Source organism: Diachasmimorpha longicaudata, chromosome 14 (assembly GCF_034640455.1).
Source record: "Diachasmimorpha longicaudata isolate KC_UGA_2023 chromosome 14, iyDiaLong2, whole genome shotgun sequence".
Classification (NCBI taxonomy): domain Eukaryota; kingdom Metazoa; phylum Arthropoda; class Insecta; order Hymenoptera; family Braconidae; genus Diachasmimorpha; species Diachasmimorpha longicaudata.
The window spans coordinates 4,681,903-4,702,413 of NC_087238.1; the positions used below are offsets into that span (position 1 = coordinate 4,681,903).

The 20,511-nt window shown below is 37.8% G+C and overlaps 2 protein-coding genes across 4 annotated transcripts in view; both read left to right on the forward strand.

Annotated features, from left to right (window-relative positions):
• Ds (dachsous) overlaps positions 1 to 20,511 on the forward strand; it is a 94,129-nt gene that overhangs the window by 9,418 nt on the left and 64,200 nt on the right. The gene's annotated exons all lie outside the window — the stretch shown is intronic.
• LOC135169114 (uncharacterized) lies at positions 3,720 to 8,107 on the forward strand. 3 transcript variants are annotated; one of them, XM_064133850.1, is made up of 3 exons: positions 3,720 to 4,158; positions 4,501 to 5,259; positions 7,052 to 8,107. In XM_064133850.1, exons 1-2 carry the CDS (start codon positions 3,910 to 3,912, stop codon positions 5,242 to 5,244), a joined length of 993 nt encoding a protein of 330 aa, XP_063989920.1. In that variant the 5' UTR covers positions 3,720 to 3,909; the 3' UTR covers positions 5,245 to 5,259; positions 7,052 to 8,107. The 3 variants fall into 3 exon arrangements, with proteins under 3 accessions (XP_063989920.1, XP_063989919.1, XP_063989917.1); XM_064133849.1 differs by having other exon boundaries at positions 4,501 to 5,249; XM_064133847.1 differs by having other exon boundaries at positions 4,501 to 8,107.

A 20,511-nucleotide genomic window follows, 5' to 3' on the forward strand; every position in this document is an offset into this window, starting at 1 on the left:
ATATGCTCTTAGATTCACGTTACATGAAAACACTGAGGTCATCATCCACATTCCTCCATTTTCCGTTAATTTTATTATCAATAGCGCAGCATTATCAATAATCAAATCTTATAATGAATAGTACCAGGTTATTGTGGGGTTTTTTGTCTCGTTACGTGCTGTTTTTATGATTTTTTTTTTCAATGTGAAGTACATGTACTTCGAGGTCGGATGCGACTGGGTATCACCTCATCGCGATCCGAGGAGACGACAGCAAGAAGGTCCCGTTTCTCGGCTATTTCCTTTACAACAGTGGGTGGATTACGCAATGTGCCGCGTTTATGAGTCTTTCTCAGCATCGAGGTCATTCACAAGTATTTATTCACATATATATTTACAACCCCGTTGGATTTCATTCCTACATCTGCAGAGAAACCTCGACCTTTCACTGGGACTGATGATAGTTCATTCAACTGTTGGAGAAAATGAAAAAAAAAAGTAAAGAAAAATCAATATTTTGTTGTTCAATCACATCTGATGATTCGCTGTTGGGAGATGGAGTGATCGGAAATGATTTTTTGGGTTTTCGGAAAAATATTAAAGACCAAATTCGCAGAAGTTTTTTTTTTTCTCCTCCAGTTCCTCCCTCGCATTTCATAATTTGTTCTTTGTTTCTTCTTCAACACTTTCCACTTTCGATGTCGTCGAACAGACGTTGGTTTCTCGGAAGCGGTCTCCTCCGCAACAGTGGTGGTACGGTAATTGTAGTAATTACGCTTACACTCAAGTTGGCCTCATCCTTTTTTTTTTCATTCATTTTTTTCCAATTCCGAAAAATAATATTCTCAAAGGGCCTTACGAATCTCGGCCCCGTAGAGCCCTTTGCTCGTGGATAATTCTAATATATTGATTGTGTTATCGGCCGTTGGACCCGGGAGTTGATTTAACGAGTTGCAAAGTTATCTCTGGGGAGGTTACGAGTAATTAAAATTCATTTCTGGTTGGGGTGAAGGCTTTCAATTGAGGGAAAATAAAGGAGAAAGTTGGGATAAAAACGGGTCATTGCTGTCACAGAATAAGAACGAGAAAAAATTGTATGAGGAAGAATTTTTGCTACCTGGTACCTCGGATAATTACATACCGGGAGAATGAATATTTCGATATTACTGTATACCAGACATATGAGAAATTCCCCGAATGCATATGCGGCAAATGTTCACGGGGCATAAGGGAATGGCGTGAATCGTTTTCAATGCGAAGTAATATTCGATGAAAACACGCCAACCGATAGAAAATCGTTTTAAATTCACGAACAATAATTTATTGAAATTAAATGAACCTGTCGGGTGGGATGAACTGTATCGGGATGGATCAATAAGAACAAGAAAACCAATTTTTAAGAATAATTAGCCCTCCGTTTTTGATCGCGAAACTATTAAAATCGTAAATTCAATTTTTGCGAGGAATTTACGCGAAGGGACTGAAGGGATGAGGTCCCAGGTGTACTCTGGAGGTCTAATGAGAGGGAATCGGTTGAAAAATGAATCGATGACTGCAGTGAATTAATTGTTCTTTGGTTTATTAATGAGGGAGAGGGAGGATTATTCTCAAATGTTTATCGAAAATTTATTTTCCTGTACTTCATAAATGAAAGGACTTCCCCAGTATTTTGTTGTACCTTTAACTCTCATTATAGTCGAAAATGATAAGAAAAACAAAAAAAATGGAGAAGAGAACAAGGATAAATTTTTTAAAAATGAGAAAGGACTCCCCTGTAATTTTCAGCCGTGTCATTTGCCCAGCAAAACCATCACCTGCCCCCTTCCCCCTTTTATTGCTCCCTCCCGGGGTGTCTTCTGTCTATAATTTGGGAGCCTTGAGCAAGAACTAGTAGATTTAGTAGCAGTAGATTCTATAACTCGAGTCTAACCCATAGACATCATGACAATATTATCAAGACATTCAAGATACAAACAAACAAACAAATAAATAAATAAGGAATGTCCTGGTACTGATGAAAAACAAACAAATAAATAAATAACGACAGAGATTCGTGAAGGCACACGTGAGATGAGAAATCAATAAATTCTTTTAATGTTTGGGTATTGGGGGTTCCTATTCGGTCAGAGGGGGCGAATGGGTAGGAGGGGGAGGGGGAGGGGGGGAGAGGAAGAGGCGGTTGAAAAGAATAAAAATTTTGACCAGAGAGCCCCTCGCGTGTCTTTCCACTACCGACAGTGGTCATTTGGCAAATATTCTGAGCGCATTACTCTGTGAGTCCGAATCGTTTGTCCCGGGGGCTAAAGTCATTTCGATTCGTTCGAAAAAGAAACCATAGGGGAGTAACAGTTTTGGTCATTTCAGTTTTTAGCATTTCTACCACGAACGAAAAATTCAACTTCACCGGGGTCTCTTTATACCCGGAGAATCTTAAGAAAGAGAAAATACTGTGGAGTATATAATAACAAAGGAGTCATCATAATAGATCGTTTCCACGTAGGGGAAACAACGTAGGTGTCTGCATCCGGTAATTGGTCCGTGTTGAGAGAAGGTTCAATTTAACATGCAACTACATTCCTCGCGTACTCCATTTTATCGTATTTTTAATGACTCCATGACACTTGATTAATTACCGGTATTATTGGATTTTCAAAATTGTTGAGAAGCGGAGGAGGGTTTTTTTTTAGTGTAAGGGGTGGGGGAAATGAGGGGAGAGTTTAGTATTAATTTTAGAGAGGAGAAGTTCTCGTTGAGATTTTTTAAAAATTATATAAACAAATAATTTAATTGGTTAATGGTGACGAGATCGAGACGAGACTGACAGTTCAATTTTTCTTCGAAACAAATAATTAATTAATTAATTAACCAAGAAGTAATGGCGTAAAAATGAGTGTTTGCAAGACACCTTTTGTATTTCGCCTGATATCATCACTAATTCTTTTAATCCACCGTGAAATGTTAACGATAACTCGAAGATGTCCAATTTTAGGTAGAACTCGAAGAGGAAATTGGAGAAGAGTTTGAAAAAAACTTGTACAAATTATTAGCAAACAGGATAGATTGAGACAGAGTAGTGGAAATGTCCATAGATTGACTCTAGTATTTGACTGGTTAGACTGCACTCTTGCAATTAATTACCAACATATATTATGCCCAACAACCATATGTGGGATAACGAGCGAGTTTCTATTAATTTGTCGTATTTTTTTTTATCTGTAAATTTTACCTTCTCTTGCCCTCGCATTTCCCTTTTTCACAAGAGCTGCGGTCTGTTTGAATAAAATTACCCCTCAACCAATATCGTTTGCCAGTGGATTTTTCTTTTTGGGATTAATTTTCTTTCGTTATTTCATTTTTGAATGTCCTTTTTACCCACAAATGCACCGAGTTCTGTAATTGCTGCGGTGACGTGAATTATTATTACCCCCTTCTTGCTTTCAGGCACACATACATCGTAAAATGGCGTCTGAGGTGTTTCCAGAATATAAAAACGTTCTCTCGTAAATCTTGACTCTATCACTTTGTGGTTGAAAAAAAAAAACCACAAGAATTTTTCTATAATTTCAGGTAAAATTCTAGTCAATTTTCAACTGACAAAATAACAAAGGGAATCGGTCGTGGAATCTCTCGGGTTTGGTCTCGGTTCACAATAAAAATAAAAACACTTCATATTGTCTTTGACGAAGACTAAAAATATCCTGTTGATGCGAGTCGAGACCAGACGATTGTTTTTAATTATATTTCGTCCTCGCTCTCCTACATTACCAACTGTAGTATCCCTTCTGCCGGCTGGGCAGCACACGCGAATTTAGAGACATCTAGAAAGGAAAGCGGGCCGGAGGCCCCTCTCTCGAACCCACTGCGCGGAGATCTCACTTTTCTTTCGCGCGCGCTGAGTAACACACGTATTTTTGAGTGAAAAATAGTGAAATGGGTAAAAAATCGAAAAGATCTCGTGAGAGAGACGAATTGTTGGAAAAGCTTTTAAGTAAAGTGCAAAAGTTAGAAGAAAAGTTAGATAAAAGTGATTCGGAAAACAAATCTCCAAATATTCAGAAGAAAACGACAAATCCCTCAGACACTGCACAAGACGAGATTGTGCTTGATTCCGAGGAAAATTCTACGTCAACGGCTGAAGAAACCCAGGAGGTTGAACCAGACGAGGATTGGTTAAAATTTGTAAGTTTTTTCAATTGAAATTAATAAGTTAATTAGTGATGAATAAATAAAATAGAACGAAGAAAATGGTATAGGAAAAAAGGCTTGTGCTTGTTGGCGTCGCAAGACAAAAGCCTGTTACGACACGTCTGTGCTTATCTGTAGTAGTGGGACAAGACGGAAAAAAGGCCTGTCTATACTTACTATATGGTAAGAGAAGGATATGGCATGTAGCGTGGTGTTTGATGGTGTGTCAAAACAAACGCTCAGGGTTACAGGCTCTTATTTCCACTTTCGCTAGACTATACATATATTCATGTATACGTAAACGAAACAAAAATCTTTGCTTTTCATTTTCTTTAGTTGGGGGAGGACCCGACTTCGAGTCAAGCCGAAGAGCTAAAGATTAATCCCGATCTATTGAAAAGATGGGTTTTCTTCTGCCAAGAAGGCATGAAGAAGGAAGATCTTGAGTCCTTGTTAGGAAATTATGCTGGCGTCAAGGAGCTTGAAGCTCCCAAGTTGAATCCGCAGATTGCGGCAACTATGAAAGACATTGCAATCTCAAGAGACAAACACATGATGGAGATCCAAACTCTGGCGGCTGCAGTCCTATCTATTTTGGGCTCAGCAATTACCGATATTTATGACGGAAGTGGAGACTTCGATGTAGAGAAACTCCTCACCCGTATTCGTGATGCTGGCAAGATTACTACTGTAATCTTTAATAAACAGTCTGTTACAAGGAAGGCTTTCATTGAACCTGGTTTGTCAAAAGAGACCAAGGCGGTTTTAAAGGAAACAAAGTCAGAGGAATTTTTGTATGGCAAAGAGTTGTCAGAAAAAATAAAAGAAGCCAAGGCCCTAAGTAAAATGAGTGATACTCTCAAGATCCCTCAACCAAAGGCAAGGACCTCCACCCCAGTTCAACAGTTAAACTCCAGACTCCCGTTTGCCAAGCGTCCGACAGGTCAGACGGGATCTACTCCTTTCAACGGACGTCAGAAACCAAGGGTCTTTTTAAAAAACAGACAACAATTTGTGAATCACAGGGCTCAGGTGCATCAGCCGCCGAAAATGCCAAACAAGTCGGAAAAGAGCAACTAAATAACGTAAGGGGAGGTAGATTAACCTTTTTCTATGAAAATTGGAGGGGGATTACTGATGACAAGTTTGTTTTATCTTGCATTTCGGGCTATAAAATACCAATTAAACAAGAGTTAATTGAAAGCAGATTTAGACCGAGTCTATACTCTGGGACAGATATTGAGGGTATAAGATTTTGTATAGAAGATCTATTGAGCAAAAGGGCAATCAGAAAATGTACTAAAACGGAAGGCCAGTTTCTGTCCCCTTATTTTTTAATTAAAAAACCTGATGGTTCGAATAGATTCATTTTGAATTTGAAATTATTGAACAAATTTATTATTAAACAACATTTTAAACTTGAAGACTTACGTACAGCGGTCGAATTAATCCTTCCTAATTACTACTTGGCATCATTGGACTTACAAGATGCCTATTATTTAATTTCAATTCATGAAGAAAGCAGAAAATATCTACGTTTCAGGTTCGAAAATGAGCTGTATGAGTTTATTGTGTTGCCTTTCGGGTTGTGCACAGCTCCTTTTGTATTCACAAAGATTATGAAAGTTATTGTAAGAAAATTAAGAAATGATGGCTTGTCGTCAGTAATCTACCTAGATGACATTTTATGCATTGAAAAGTCATTGCAGGAGTGTCAAAAGAATGTTGAACAAACTATACGCCTTTTGGAACGGTTGGGTTTCTTGATTAATTATAAAAAATCGAGTCTGACGCCCTGTAATAGATGTAAATTTTTAGGTTTTATAATAGATACCAAGAAGTATGCAATCGAGTTACCTGGGGAAAAAAGAAAAAAGATTTATGATCTCTTAGAGATATTTTTAAAATTAGGAAAATGCTCTATTAGGGAATTTGCTCAATTAATTGGGAGGTTAATTGCTTGCTGTCCTGCGATTGAATATGGCTGGTTATACACCAAAGCTCTAGAAAAAGAGAAAAATTTACAGCTCATTTTTAATGATAATTCCTTTGACAAAGCTATGTTCATTAAAGATTCTATTAAGCAAGAGTTATTATGGTGGAAAAAGAACATTAATAATAGCATCCATTATATTAAGGATGGATTCTTCACCATGTCTATATATACTGACGCCTCCAAGACCGGATGGGGAGCGTGCAATAATGACAGAAAAATTTATGGGTTTTGGTCTAAAGATGAACAAAAAATGCATATAAACTTTTTGGAATTATTAACTGTTAAAATCGCTTTAAAAGCATTAGCTTCAAATCTTGAAAATTGCAAAATTTTATTACGGATAGACAATACAACAGCCATTTCTTATATTAATAAGATGGGCGGCACTAAATTTCACAAATACAATAAACTAGCTCGTGAAATTTGGCAATGGGCTGAAGCTAAAAAGCTGATACTCATTGCATCTTACATTCCTTCAAAGGAAAACGTAATTGCTGATGGTCTATCGAGAATCATAAATATTGATACTGAGTGGGAATTAAATATTTCTTATTATGAACAAGTAATTCGGGTATTCGGTAAACCAGAGATTGACTTATTTGCATCCGCATCGAATGCTAAATGTAAAAAATTTGTTTCATGGAAACCTGAGAACTCTGCCCTTTATGTTGACGCTTTTACTATAAACTGGTCAACATTCTATTTCTATGCTTTTCCCCCTTTTTCTTTGATTTTAAAAGCATTGGCAAAGATAAGACGGGAAAAGGCGTATGGTATTATAGTTGTTCCGCTATGGAAAAATCAACCTTGGTTCCCACTGTTAGAAAAACTCACAGATGGCAAGCCGTTAATATTCGATTCTAATCCAGAACTACTTCTTTCTCCATGCAGGAAGAGGATACACCCAAGAGCGGAACACCTCAGTTTAATTGTGTGCAAGGTATCCGGAAAGCTTTTTTAATGAAAAAAGTTCCGTTGCAAGCTTTGGATATTATGCTGGCTTCGTTATCCAAAGCCACATTAAAACAATACGGTTCTGCTCTGAAACAATGGGCTGACTTTTGTGCAAGAATCAAGAGAGAATTTTTGGATATAGACGTAAATTTAGTCTTAGAATTTTTATCTGAAAGATTTAAGGCTGGAGCGTCCTATGGCACTCTCAACTCATATCGAAGTGCAATTTCACTACTTTCAAAAAAGAAAATTGGTGAGAACCCTATAATCTCTAGATTCATGAAGGGTGTATACAAACTGAGGCCGACACAAGCCAAATATGCATCAACATGGGATGTCTCGCTTGTTCTAAATTTTTTAGAAAATTTAGAATTATTGAGTTTAGAAAATTTAACGTATAAGACTATAATGTTGTTAGCATTAAGTACCGCTCAGAGAGCTCAAACATTAGCTAAGATTAAGATTAACCTCATAAATGAGACGTTAGATGGGATCGAAATTAAGATTCCTGATATTGTGAAGACTTCTGGTCCAGGGCGTGAGCAACCCTACTTAATCATTCCAAAGTTTACTGATAAGCCACTTTTATGCGTTGCATCTACACTCAAACTATATTTAGATAAAACGAAGTTATTAAGAAAACAAGAGAACCTTTTGTTCATTTCTTTCAAAAAACCACATGCAGCCGTAAGCACTACTACAATTAGTAGATGGGTGAAGAAATGTCTCTTATTAAGTGGAATTGACACTACAAACTTTTCGGCTCACTCAACCCGTCATGCTTCAACGTCAAAAGCTGCCGAAAAAGGTATTGACTTTGATGTCATTCGTAAAGCTGCAGGTTGGTCAAAAGGTTCTCAAACTTTTGCAAGATTTTATAAACGACCAGTAAACGTCGATAGATTTAGTTTCGCCAGATCTGTTTTTGAATAAATAAATTAGTTATTTAAATAACACTGTAATGTACTCTTAATATTTTAATTCTCTGAACAACTACAGTTGGTAATGTAGGAGAGCGAGGACGAAATATAATTGGGTGATCAAACTAACTTACCTGTAAGTGAAGTTCGATCGTAATTATATGAAGTCCTCGCTCGAGTACATTACACCCACCCCCAAAAAATTTTGAGAAAATTCCCTCCCGCATTACTGTGTACTAAGGAAGAACTCTGAAAAATTGAGATCTCCGCGCAGTGGGTTCGAGAGAGGGGCCTCCGGCCCGCTTTCCTTTCTAGATGTCTCTAAATTCGCGTGTGCTGCCCAGCCGGCAGAAGGGATACTACAGTTGGTAATGTACTCGAGCGAGGACTTCATATAATTACGATCGAACTTCACTTACAGGTAAGTTAGTTTGATCACCCAATTCTCGTCCCCATCTCGTCTTCATGAGATAAATCCAACTTAAATTAGAAACTATTTTACCCGAAAATACTATTTACACAACAAGTTCGAAGAATTAATTCAAGATAATATTAAATGAATAATTGAATCAATATCGTTCACAAGAACTTAATTCATAATTAATATTATCAATTAGAATTATGATACTGAAGACGACTTATAATATTAGAATTATAATATTCGCTATTTTTCACAGAAAATTCAACCCAAAATTACAAAATCCCCCAAAAAATCTGTAACATTTAAAACCGTAAAATATTTTCCTCCACCAAAAAGACGTAATTTTTGATCAAATATTTATTTTCGCGTACCATTAAATTCCAAGATATTATTGTCTTCCAATACCGATCCATTAACAACATTTTTTCTTTACCCCCCCACCCCCCTCAATATCATCAAATACCCAAGCAATATCTTCTACCCGTCTCAAGCATCATAAATTCAAAATACTCAGTAATAAAAAAAACCCAGAAAGTGGCAATTTTTTTTCAAGAAAACCAAGAGGGTAAGATATCAAATGAGATTTCACCGGTCCCAGGGGTAAATAATTTGCGGGTGTCCAGTCTGAACACTCTTCTCTGTCTGTGGTCTTTCACATTGGCCGCAAGAAGCATCAGAAAATATTAACGTTCACATGTACAAGAGTAAGATGGAGAAATATAGTTGCGGTTTACTGTTCGTAGATCAGGGGTGTGAGTGAGAAAGGGGTAAATGTGAGTGAGAGGCATGTATGATGAGAATATAGGGAGAATGGCGGTACACGGTGAGGTGGATAGGGGATCGAGTGTGGGTGAGGGGTTGAGGGAGGGGAGGTGGGTCGACCCCGTGCGGTTTATTAACTCCACTATGCAATGCTATACACCGCCGTTGACCACGTATCCTCATCAACCTTTAGCAACTCACTCCCTGCAGTGGATTTATATTTCACTTTCATTTATTCCTTTCCGTTTATATAGTTACTCGTTGAAAATTCAATAAACAATGACATGTGCGGAGAAGAGAGCGATAGTGGAGAGAACTATGGGAATATTCGGGTCTGGTAGGAATTACTATAATTTAGGGTGCACTACTATGTTACAGAAGTGTAACTAAATGTACTAATAACATTACTATAACTATGTTGACTACTATAACTATGTTATAGTACTGATTACTATGTACTCTAGTGATGGTTACCATTGAATATAGTAAGACTCAATAGTAATGGGATCAAAAGAGTAAAAAATACCATTTCGTATAGTGATGTTTACTATAAAACATAATAATAAAGACTGTAGTTAATAGTTGTCACTATATCGAGTATAGTAATGGCCCCATGAGCGAATAGTTACATTTACGACATTCATAATGGTACAAAGTTCCATAGTAATTCGTCAGGAAATCATTTACTATTTTTATGATGAAGTCTTCGTTTGTGTAGTAATCTCTACTACTCATTAGTTTCCGTGTTACTAGAGTAATTAACTCGCAAAAATGAGGGCTTCATTTCTTGGACTGTTTTGTAGGAGAGCAAATGAAGAAACAGAAATAACTTGTTTTCAACTCTCCAGAAGTTCAATGGCTACAGAGTATCGCCAGATATTTGCATGGAAATGCAGTAAATAGTCGTAGAAACACGCGCATAGTCGAGCTGAAAGAAATAGTAGCGCTGCATGTATAACGGAGAATCAATACCTGAGGAAAGTACTGAGGAAAATCGAAGAGGAGTAGGCGTACATTCTCGAGAAAAACGGACTATAGCACGTACGAGATGTGAATAAGCGTTAACTATTAATTTATCATGGGTAATTAAATGTAATACGAGTTATCTTGTGGTTGTACCGTTTTTATTAGTTCATCGAGTAATAAATCTGGGGTTTTAATAAACATTTTATCAGGGGAATAAAATATTTTTGGGATTCGTTGAAGGAAATCCTCGGGAAATTGCAACAAAATTGAAGTCAATATTTGTGATTTTACTGAATCATTCGCAGGAGTGAATGGATGGAATAGATTAGGATATGTGAGGAACAGTGAGAGGGACGACTTTGATGATATCACTGAGGTGCAAGATACTTTTCCTCGCATGTTGCATTTGTGATCACCTCCTGCAGAAATTGAAACGCCTGTATCGTGTCCCTTGAATTGCATCGTCATTGACTTCTCATAGTTTTTTATTTCAACCGGATAATAGTAGGATTTTGCAAGGGGGGCGGGTTGATTACAATATTACAATTTTTCGTAGCCAAATACTTTCTACCGAATTATGCAATCGATACTTAATCAATCAATTGATGACTTCACCACTGATAGAACAATTTATTCATTCCAAACTAAATTCGTTAACTATTAAAAAATATTCATTTGTTTACATTCCACTCTACAATTCATTAATAGTTAACGAATGTCGTTTCGACCAGGTGAACCCGTCTATCAATGTATAGTTGAATATAGTCCATTAATCAATATTAATTAAATATACACTCGTTAACAATTATCGAATGAACGTTTGATGCCATCAAAAAACCCTAAAAATCAATAATCATTAATTAATCATAACTAATCCCTTTTACCTATGTAGTAGTGACGTTGTTCATTGGTTTAGTCCTAAACATGATGGGTAATATGGTCCATAAAAGTTAGGACGAAGGAGGGAATGAAAAAATGAAGGAAAAAAAAATACGAAAATATTTGGACAGTCTTTGAATCGGTTGTTGTTGGGTACATGAAAAGAGGTATCTCGATCTGGCCGATGGCTGGCCTGGCTGTCCACCGGGAAGAGTCACAGTCTCGGTGGAAACAACGAGGAGAACAAGGCACGGGCTTTCGTCCTTCGTCTTTCTTTCCTCCTGCCGGTTCTCTCCCAATGGTTCGTTCTGGACGTTGCATACGTAATATCTGATTCTACCCAGCCAAGAGGATTTGGAGGTGGGGAACAACGTTGAGGCCGAAAAAGGCGAGCACAAACGCCCTCGTGCAACTTGAAGAATTCGTGTTTGGGTGTTCCACCGTCAACCTAAAGTCTCGAATGTTAAAATAAGGGCTCTCGATGTGTCTTTTCAGTTTTTATAAAAGAAAAGAAAAACAAGTGGGTGAAGAAGAAAAAATCAAATCACCGGAATGAAAGAGAGTAATTAAACAGGAAATGACTAGAGTCTGTGCGGAGAGAAAAATCTGGTAACTTTTATAGGGATTTCGGTGGAAAGTACTGGGCTGGTTTGCAATGTAATCAATTGTAGTGTTGAGATATATGTGATAAGGAACGAGTATATAGTATGAAGCCTATCGGTGATTCGATGGAACGACAGTGAATGTACTTAAGGCGGTGCCAGGAGGACGACAGGATCTCGAAATGCCGCGGGAATAATGTGAGGAAAGGAGAGGAGGAAGGAGAGGGCGGGTGTTGACGATGCGAATAAGACGAGATTTTGCAAGAGGGCGGAGGAGCACTTGGTGCTGTCCCGTAGGGCCCTCTTTGCATTTGTTTCGGCTATCGCTTATCCTTTCCTCTTTTTGCCTCGCCCTTTGAGCTGTCACCCTTCGTTTTACCTTTTCCCTTTCGGTCCCTAAATTACCAGTTTCTCTCCTCCTCACTCGCTCTCCCTTCCTCCCTTCCTTCCTCATTTCCTTGAAGGCTTTGCGATTTTTATTTTGTTATTTTACTTCGAGACAAGCGACAAAGAGAAATGGATTTTCCAGCTTCCGATGCGCTGGCGTTAATCGATATCTTTGATCCCAAATTTTTATCATTTTTATCATTTCGAGAGTACAGATTGTTTTTTGTCACTATCGCTTATCTACAAAGTTGATAAATTGATTGGAATCGAATTTTTGGGGTTGGTCCTGGGCCACAGATCGAAAAGTGAAAAATTACTGTACCGCGCGGAGAGAAAAGTCTGCGAAAAATTACTGCACCGCGCGGAGAGAAAAGTCTGTAAAAAATTACTGTACCGGACACTAAAATCGTTGTGCAAAATGTTAGAATACTGGAATGTGTTTTACTCACACATAAAAATTCCTATCAATACCATAAACTTTGTAATAATTTTTGTGATTCATGATACGTGTCCGTAAAATTGACTGAACAGCACCATAAAATTTGAAGGTCTATCATTTTCTATTTGAGGCTCAATAAAAAATTGATAGACATCTTATAAAAATCCCTATCTAGGTCAGTGTATATTATTGGGCCTTACCATTGGGCCGGAATCACACAACGAAAATTCTCAGGCTTTTCCCTCCGAGTGCATTCGATTTTCAATATTTAAAAAACAATTTAATTGATTAGGATAACATCTATCAATTAATCAACACCCTCTGTCTCCCCTATTAGCGTACAATAATATTATAATAAATATTGGAATCGTCAGAAGATCAATTTTTCATCGATATCAGCATTGGAAATAGAATATAAAATACATAACGTATGTACTTAAATCAAGTGTAAAATGTACTTGATATAAATATTTTAAATATTTTTTTTTCGTGAGCACATGAAGGTTGACGTTATGTATCCATCTATATGATGCAAACCTACGAATCACGATTTCATGGTGAGCATGCCCGGATGTTTGGTGCTGTCCTGATGTGGTATACTTAGGGGTGATAAATGGTCTTCTGTCTCGTGGTCAACTCACAGTTGAAAAAGAGGGTTGAGGGAGAGAGAAAAACAACTTCTAAGCCTTCTCCAGTGCTATCTCAATCTTGAAACGGGATATATGGAGACAATATATACGTTTGTTGCACATAACCGCTGAGAATTCTAATGTCTCTTTGGTGCTTATATAGTATAACCAAAAAATACTGGAGATTAAGGATGTACTTCAAATGAGAATGAAAACAAAGTTTAAGGTCTCAACCATTCTCTGCCGTTTGCGAGACATGAATACTAACTAGTCGGCTTGACAATGAAATATATAGTTTGGGGAGACCAGAGGGATTTAAATTGACCAGATGATTCATATTTTTTCATAGGTTCAAGTCTATTCGCATTTTTTTTCCAATAATTACGTTGTCTTCAGGTTCTAATTTTATTAATTCGACAATAGCTGGGTTGAAGGCCCTAATTTCTAGCTGTACTACTCTACCTCTTCATGACAATTAATTAACTTACTCCAACAAATTATCCAATTCCTCTTAATTACCACGCGATATGTTAGTAACCAAGTGGTAAACTGAGATCACTCACTTTTGACTGTCATCCCAATTTTTGGTGAATATCTCGTGATCTGGGGAAGATACAAAAAATGTTATGAGAACCTTTTTTGTGGAGCTAATTGAGAGCTACAATAATTGTAATTACAAAAATTTTGCTATCTCCCTTAGTTTCGGAGTTATTCCTCGAAAACTAGACTCCGAGATGAGTAAACTCATCTCATTTTCCCACTTCACTACTGAACTGAAGATCAAGCGATCAAACCCAGTGCTAATTCTGTAATTATCAATCTACCTAATGACAACGACCCATCACCTCATCATTTCGTTCCCAAGACAACGGACTATCGCATACACATATATATATAATACTTATACTGAATTTGGGATTGACTTATCTCAACATTGTAATCGAGTGGTAGCTCACGTCTTCGCTGAAATACTCCACGAACGTCGGTCGACCACTGGCTGCCGTTGTGGCGAGAATGTGTAATATGCATGATGTTGCGGGAATTCCTGCCGATAAAAAAATCGCCTACATCCCCCACGAAATTATTAACAATTCGAATTTTCCCCCAAAATTTGGGTGCAATCACACGGATTCACACGGACAATCGCACCGACGAATACAACAATATAATATATAAATGGATAAACGAATAATAAGGTGAACTGTCGGGACAAGGCCCTAAAAAGCAAGAGATAGAGCGAGAGAGAGAGAGGGGGATGGAAAGAGGGCTGACAAAAGACAGTTCTTTCTACTTGTCTTTGTCTGTATACATGTATACACTGAAGGAGGGGCGCATTGTGTGTTTCCAAGAACAGTACGCTTATCGATGGATCTGTCGCGGTAATGAGGTATCAGCCACCAGAAAATAAACGAATAAATATAAGAGGTAGAGGAGAAGAGATGAGAGTAACCGAGAGGACAGTGTGGCAGGGAGAGAGGGAATTTTGTATCCTCTCTTTGTATATATAAACGTATGGATGAGAAAGACTGAGAGGATGAATAAATGGCATTGGGGAATGAAGGGAGTGGGGCCACCGATACAATGCTTCGATTAAACATTCTCTGCCTAAATAATCAGCCAGTGAAATAAAAGCCAGAAGGTAGATGGGAGGACGTGGAACAGGATTGGAGGAGGCCGGCGACATCAGAGTGTATCTACATCCTTCATTTGCCACCCTCGATAGTCTCGACCTATCATGGGAAGTCATAGAAATTTTTCATCAGCGCAATCGTAACCCAGAGGGAAAATGACAAAAGAAATGAACCTTTTCGAGGGTTTCTTCGACCGTTTTCTTAGGCCAGACTAGGGGTGGCAATCCAAGGGGTGGGAGTTCAGTCCTGCTTCAGGATGTTGGTGATGACGTATTTTCAAAGGTGGAAGTCAGCGGTGAAACTGGAGTGATAGTCGTACCGGAGATGAGACTTATGGGGTAAATTTACGAGGGTAAAGAAACTGTTGCTCTATATCCAAGGGTAGGATTAGTTTAGGGTTGTTAATATGCTCTAGTAATGTGTAAGACATAAACTATGAGAGAGGGTATTTTATTTATTCGCTTATGTCAGTCAATTTTTTACTAGGGGGCTCCGCCCCCTGCTCACCTCGCTCAACACTCCCAGGAGGGGCTTCCCCCTCCCCTACCCTCGCTCGGTTCGCTCGCGCCCCCCTCTCTCACTGCGACGGTGCGGGTGCAATCCTGTGATTATAATTCTATCTATTAAATAATTTAGAGTCGCGAGAAATGCTTTCACCAACGTCTTTCTCAATAAAATGCAATCGCTCATATTTTTTCAACATTCCAAAAAGTCCGACCCTTCATTTAACAATATATTTAAACAAATGTAAAAGGGAGGGTGTTTCACGGGCGCGTATAAACCCTCATTTACCACGAGGGTGAGAGAAGCTTCGCTAATCGAGATTTATATTCCAATTAGGAAATCGCACACCGGACATACATGCATAGCCATTCCCGAGAGAGCCATGGGAACTCGGCAAAGTTGCGACTGTACATGCAATAGTAACTTTGTTGTATGCGAGAAGGAGACAGAGAAAAGAGAGACAGAGACAGAGTGCCACTATTAGATATGCCCGAAAATTTCGTGTCATTTCCGTTAGAATTTCCGAGATTTAAACCAATTTTTTTTGGTTTATTTACATTTTTTTTTACAATTTTGGTCGCAAACGAAATTGATTTACTCCCAATAAAATTCGTTAACTATTAACGAATAGTGATTATACATATTCTTAACTATTAGCGGTTAGTCAAGTTCAATATGACCAAATGAAAATTGTTTAGCAGTTAACGAATTATAAAATTCAATTCAAACAAGTTTTATCAATTAAACATTCATTAATTATTGAGTAATAATGACGACATTACTAACTATTATCGAATGTTTATGTTCGATGTGACCGAATGAACATTCGATAATGGTTAACGACTCGGGAAATTTAATGCAAATAATGTTTATTAATTGGATGTTCGTTGGCGATTAACGAATGAACGTTTGGGAAAACCAATGGATTTCAACGTATGACCCAAATTCATTAATTTATAATAAATAATTCGGTCTCTTAGAGGAGTCGAGATCATTGACAAAACGTCGAGGTAGCTTCAAAGTATTTTTCTCCTACCGTCGTGTATCCGCTCTTAACGTCGAAGCTAATTAAATAAATCCGGGAGCGAAGAGTTGTGCTGTATGGACAATCGAGATAGTCCTCTTCGGGGCTGAGGTCGATGCCAAGGTGGTTGAGGTCGTCGTTCATGCGGGAGCGTCTCAGGTCGAGTGAGAGGTCACAATGCTCGATATTCAGCTCGATTACAATGCTCACAAAATCGATCCATGAAAAATATCGAGGTTCAATAGATAAATGAGTTTTGTTTAGCGAAATACAGTTCGGGATTCGCGAAATCCGTGAACATGTTCTGTTCAAATTTTTTTTCAAAAAATCTAGACGTTTGTTCCGAAAAATCCAGACACTTTTTCCAAAAAATTCAAACGCTTTTTCTAATAAATCCAAGTCAATGAAGGATAGATTTTAAGATTTTATTCAAGAGCTAGTGTAGAATGGAAGGAAGATCTTCGGCGCAGAAGGGGATGGGCGAGGAAATATTAGCTATTTATAATTCAGGAACATGCGTGTGCATCACAAGTTGTAGGTAACGTCGGCCATACATAATTAATATTTTAAAAGACCCAGGAGCAGGTATATTCAATTATAATTCCTCAATTTTCACGATTATTTACTGAGAACTGATTGCGATCATCGGATTTATTCTCGATATTCACTTATCCATTTTCTTACCTAACATTACTCCACTGCAATTAATGACCTTGATTTTGGTAAACCGTGAACTGGGATGTGATAGAAATGAATAATGACTGTTGAAAGAAAATAGAGAGACTCGAAAACTAAATTCCAGTTCCGGAAGACTAGGTAGAACGGAATGGGAATAAGAAACGCTCTATTCTTTCATGTGGAATAGAGGCAGGAAAGGAATATCATCGTGAAGAAAAAGTGCCCCTGCGGTTCTACAGAAAAAAAAAAAACGACCTGATGGATAGTGCCTGTGCCCTCCCGGCTTCGAGGTGGATAGACCCTCACCGCCCAAGAATGACCTCAAAAAAATACCCAGGTTTTTTTTTTCTTTTTCATCAACACCTTTTCTCCTCTCCATCCGCCGTAAATCTCTTCCACTATCAAATAAGCCACACAGTCAACGATATTTTTCACTAATTTACCTGGAAATTTCTATTGACACGACACCATGAAAATGGCGGTGAAGTTCTCCATTTCCGGTAGAAACTGTACTGCCCTAATTTGCGCACAACTATTTATTTATTTATTACGTTGAATTGTTTTCGCGTCTCTTTCTCGAAAGTCAACGAATTTTATTCAACTCTTTTACCCCTCACAGGCAGAATAGTCGCCTGAGTCGTTGAGAGCTCGTTAACGAGTGGGTTATGTCCACAGCACGAATTAGCAGTTGAACAGTCCCTCAGGGTGTGCCTCGACATCTTACGTCATTGAGTCTTCCAGGGAACTTTGAATCGAGAAGATTGACTGTAATTTCTGCACTGAGGGAGCGAAATTGTTATTAAAAATTACGGGATTATGCGTCGATTTGGTTTCACCAAACGTTCATCCATTAGTAGTGGACGATTGTTAATCAAATGATCCGTTCGTTAACAATTAATGAATATTTATTTGTTCATATCCAACTCTACTATTCGTTAATAGTCAACAAATTTCGTTAGGGAGCAATAAATAGTTCTATCACAGCAAAAATGCTTTTAAAAATCACCACTTAATTTGGTTTCTCGTGGCAAGAGATCTCCGATCATTAGAAATAATTTATCAGTTGATTGGCATTAACAAAGTTAAGATTTAGAAGGTGTTAAATAAAGTGAGGAAAGTACATTATATTTGTTAGTCCTCTATGATGTCTCCTGATAGTTGAACGATTTTTTAAACTGATAAACTGACTAATTTGTCAGAAGGGAGTGAAAATCAATCAGCTTGTACTTGGACGAATCTCGAATTTGGAATATCATGATTGTTTTGAAATTTCATTTCTTGTCCATGAAATTATACCCCAAAACTACCTCGAATGTGTTCCCTCGCTGTGGGAAAAAAGGACAGGAAGAACAAATATTTTTCATTCTGTCTTCGGTTTAAAGGCCAAAGAAAGGATGCAGGAAGGTCTAATTGTGGACGGAGCCATTATCGGGACCGAAATTACAGGGCCCAGTGAACCCCCACTCTTTTATTTTTTTCGACTCGAGCCTTATAGAGAGCTATTTATTTTTTTATTCTCTCGACCTTCCAAGAAAATCATGTCGTTTTTCATCCTTCCGTTGTGTCATTTGGGACGATATTGCCCACCGACTACTGAAATGAAATTTAAAAAAAATACAACAGACACAACTGCGCAGGCCCTGCGCATTACCCTGGGAAATGTTCATTACGATAATTAAAATTTCAAGTAAAAAATTCCGATTTCAAATATCGATTAATATTCAAGGGGAAAATAATTGTATTTAAGGGAGAATCATTTGATGAGGCTGTTAATCATGTGATGTTGGTGTGAATTGGACATTTTCTTTCCTCTTTCCTCCCGGTATTCTCGATCTGTCATCGAGGCCCGAGGGGCCCTACCGGTTCGTAATAGAGACTATTAATCAGTCCACTGAGGGTTTATTTCTCTTCGTTGCCCTGTCGGTGGTCCTTTTAGAGAATATTTTACAAGGACACCCACTGGACCAACAAAAATCCAACAGTTCTTCCCATAACCCACATCCCCACCACCAAATTTCCCCCCATTTTCTCAAGAATTCATTATCGCGTAAAATCACCCCCTAAATACACATCTCCCCCTCGACTACCGCGACTTCGTTATCTTCAAGTTGAAAAATAAAAAAATCTCCGATCCACGCGGAGAGAATTGAGGAAATCCTGAAACAAATTGCTGCATCAAAAAGCCCAAAAACCAAAGGCCAAAGTGGTTGTATCATACGGTAGGGAATTTTGATCCTCAAAATTAGGGACTCATTAAACATGAGATTGGTTTTTTACTCGTTTTCCAAGTTGGGATATAATACAAACCTCATCATAATAATGAAGAAAGGATATAATATAAAATAAGGGGTGAGAGAAAGTAGTATGTTGCGTAGTACAGGATAAAAAAAAAAAAAAAAATTAAGCCCTCGGTCGTCGGTTAAACGGGCGTCATTAAGGGCAGATAATTTTAGTTTTGGTAGTATAATTTTCATTCTTCCACATCTCTCGCTCAATCCTATGTAAAGTTATCATCATCATTCTCCGAAGATGACGAAATAAAATGTAATTATTAACAATGGAGCCGGTAAATTTTTTTCAATGAAGATTGTACGATTGGGGAGCGGGGGGGGGGGAATAAAATTTGACATAACGAAAGACGTATTGATTAATCCCTCTGATACAGATTGATCGATCAAAATTTAAACGGCTCTCCCATGCATCCGTCGAAAAATACCACGCGCGCCACACAATCTTCTCTTCACCTTCATTCGAGGTTGTATATATGATAACACCTGAAAAGAAGCCAAAGTGATGGAGAGAGGGAGAAAGAGAAAGACAAAGGTGGCGAATAGCGCACGGAAGCCGGATGGTGTACGGGTAGAGGGCCTCAGGCCCCGATGCCAGATTATCCGCTCTCTCCTGCCATCGGTTTATTTCTTCTCTCCTTCTGCTTACACATATTTTCAAGCCAATGAACAATGATAACGAGATAGAAAACCTCATTCGTCGGTGGATATTTTTTATTAGCGTACGAGGCGCGTCGTATAATATTGTAATATTAATATATTATATATCAGTGGCGAAGTGGCAAAATGAGATAAGTCTCGCGTGACAGGCGACCATTTTTTGATGAATATCTTGAAGTGGAGGGGAGATTACAAAATTTAAATTAGAATTTTTTTTCGGAGGAAATCGAGTCATATGATAAATGTTTGTTTGAAACGGAGAATAATAATTGCAGGGGGTATATAGTTGATTTACCCCTAATTTACCCTGCCCTCAAACAATATTATCATAAAAATTTAATTAACTTCATTAGATTCGGAGATTTTGCATAAAAATGCGATTCAGCGATTCGTCAACTTTTGTCATTTTACGACTTTCCTACTGATATTACATGTATATAATGTATATATAACATTATATGTTTGTTTTGAAGGGATTTAGTTTCAAAGACTCTAACAACAAAAGATGATTTTTAATTTTTTTTTTTTTCGGTTGAAAGGGAACGGTTTCTACTTTACATTAAGAAATAACTCGATGATAAAATTAAATTGGGGAATTGAAAGAAAA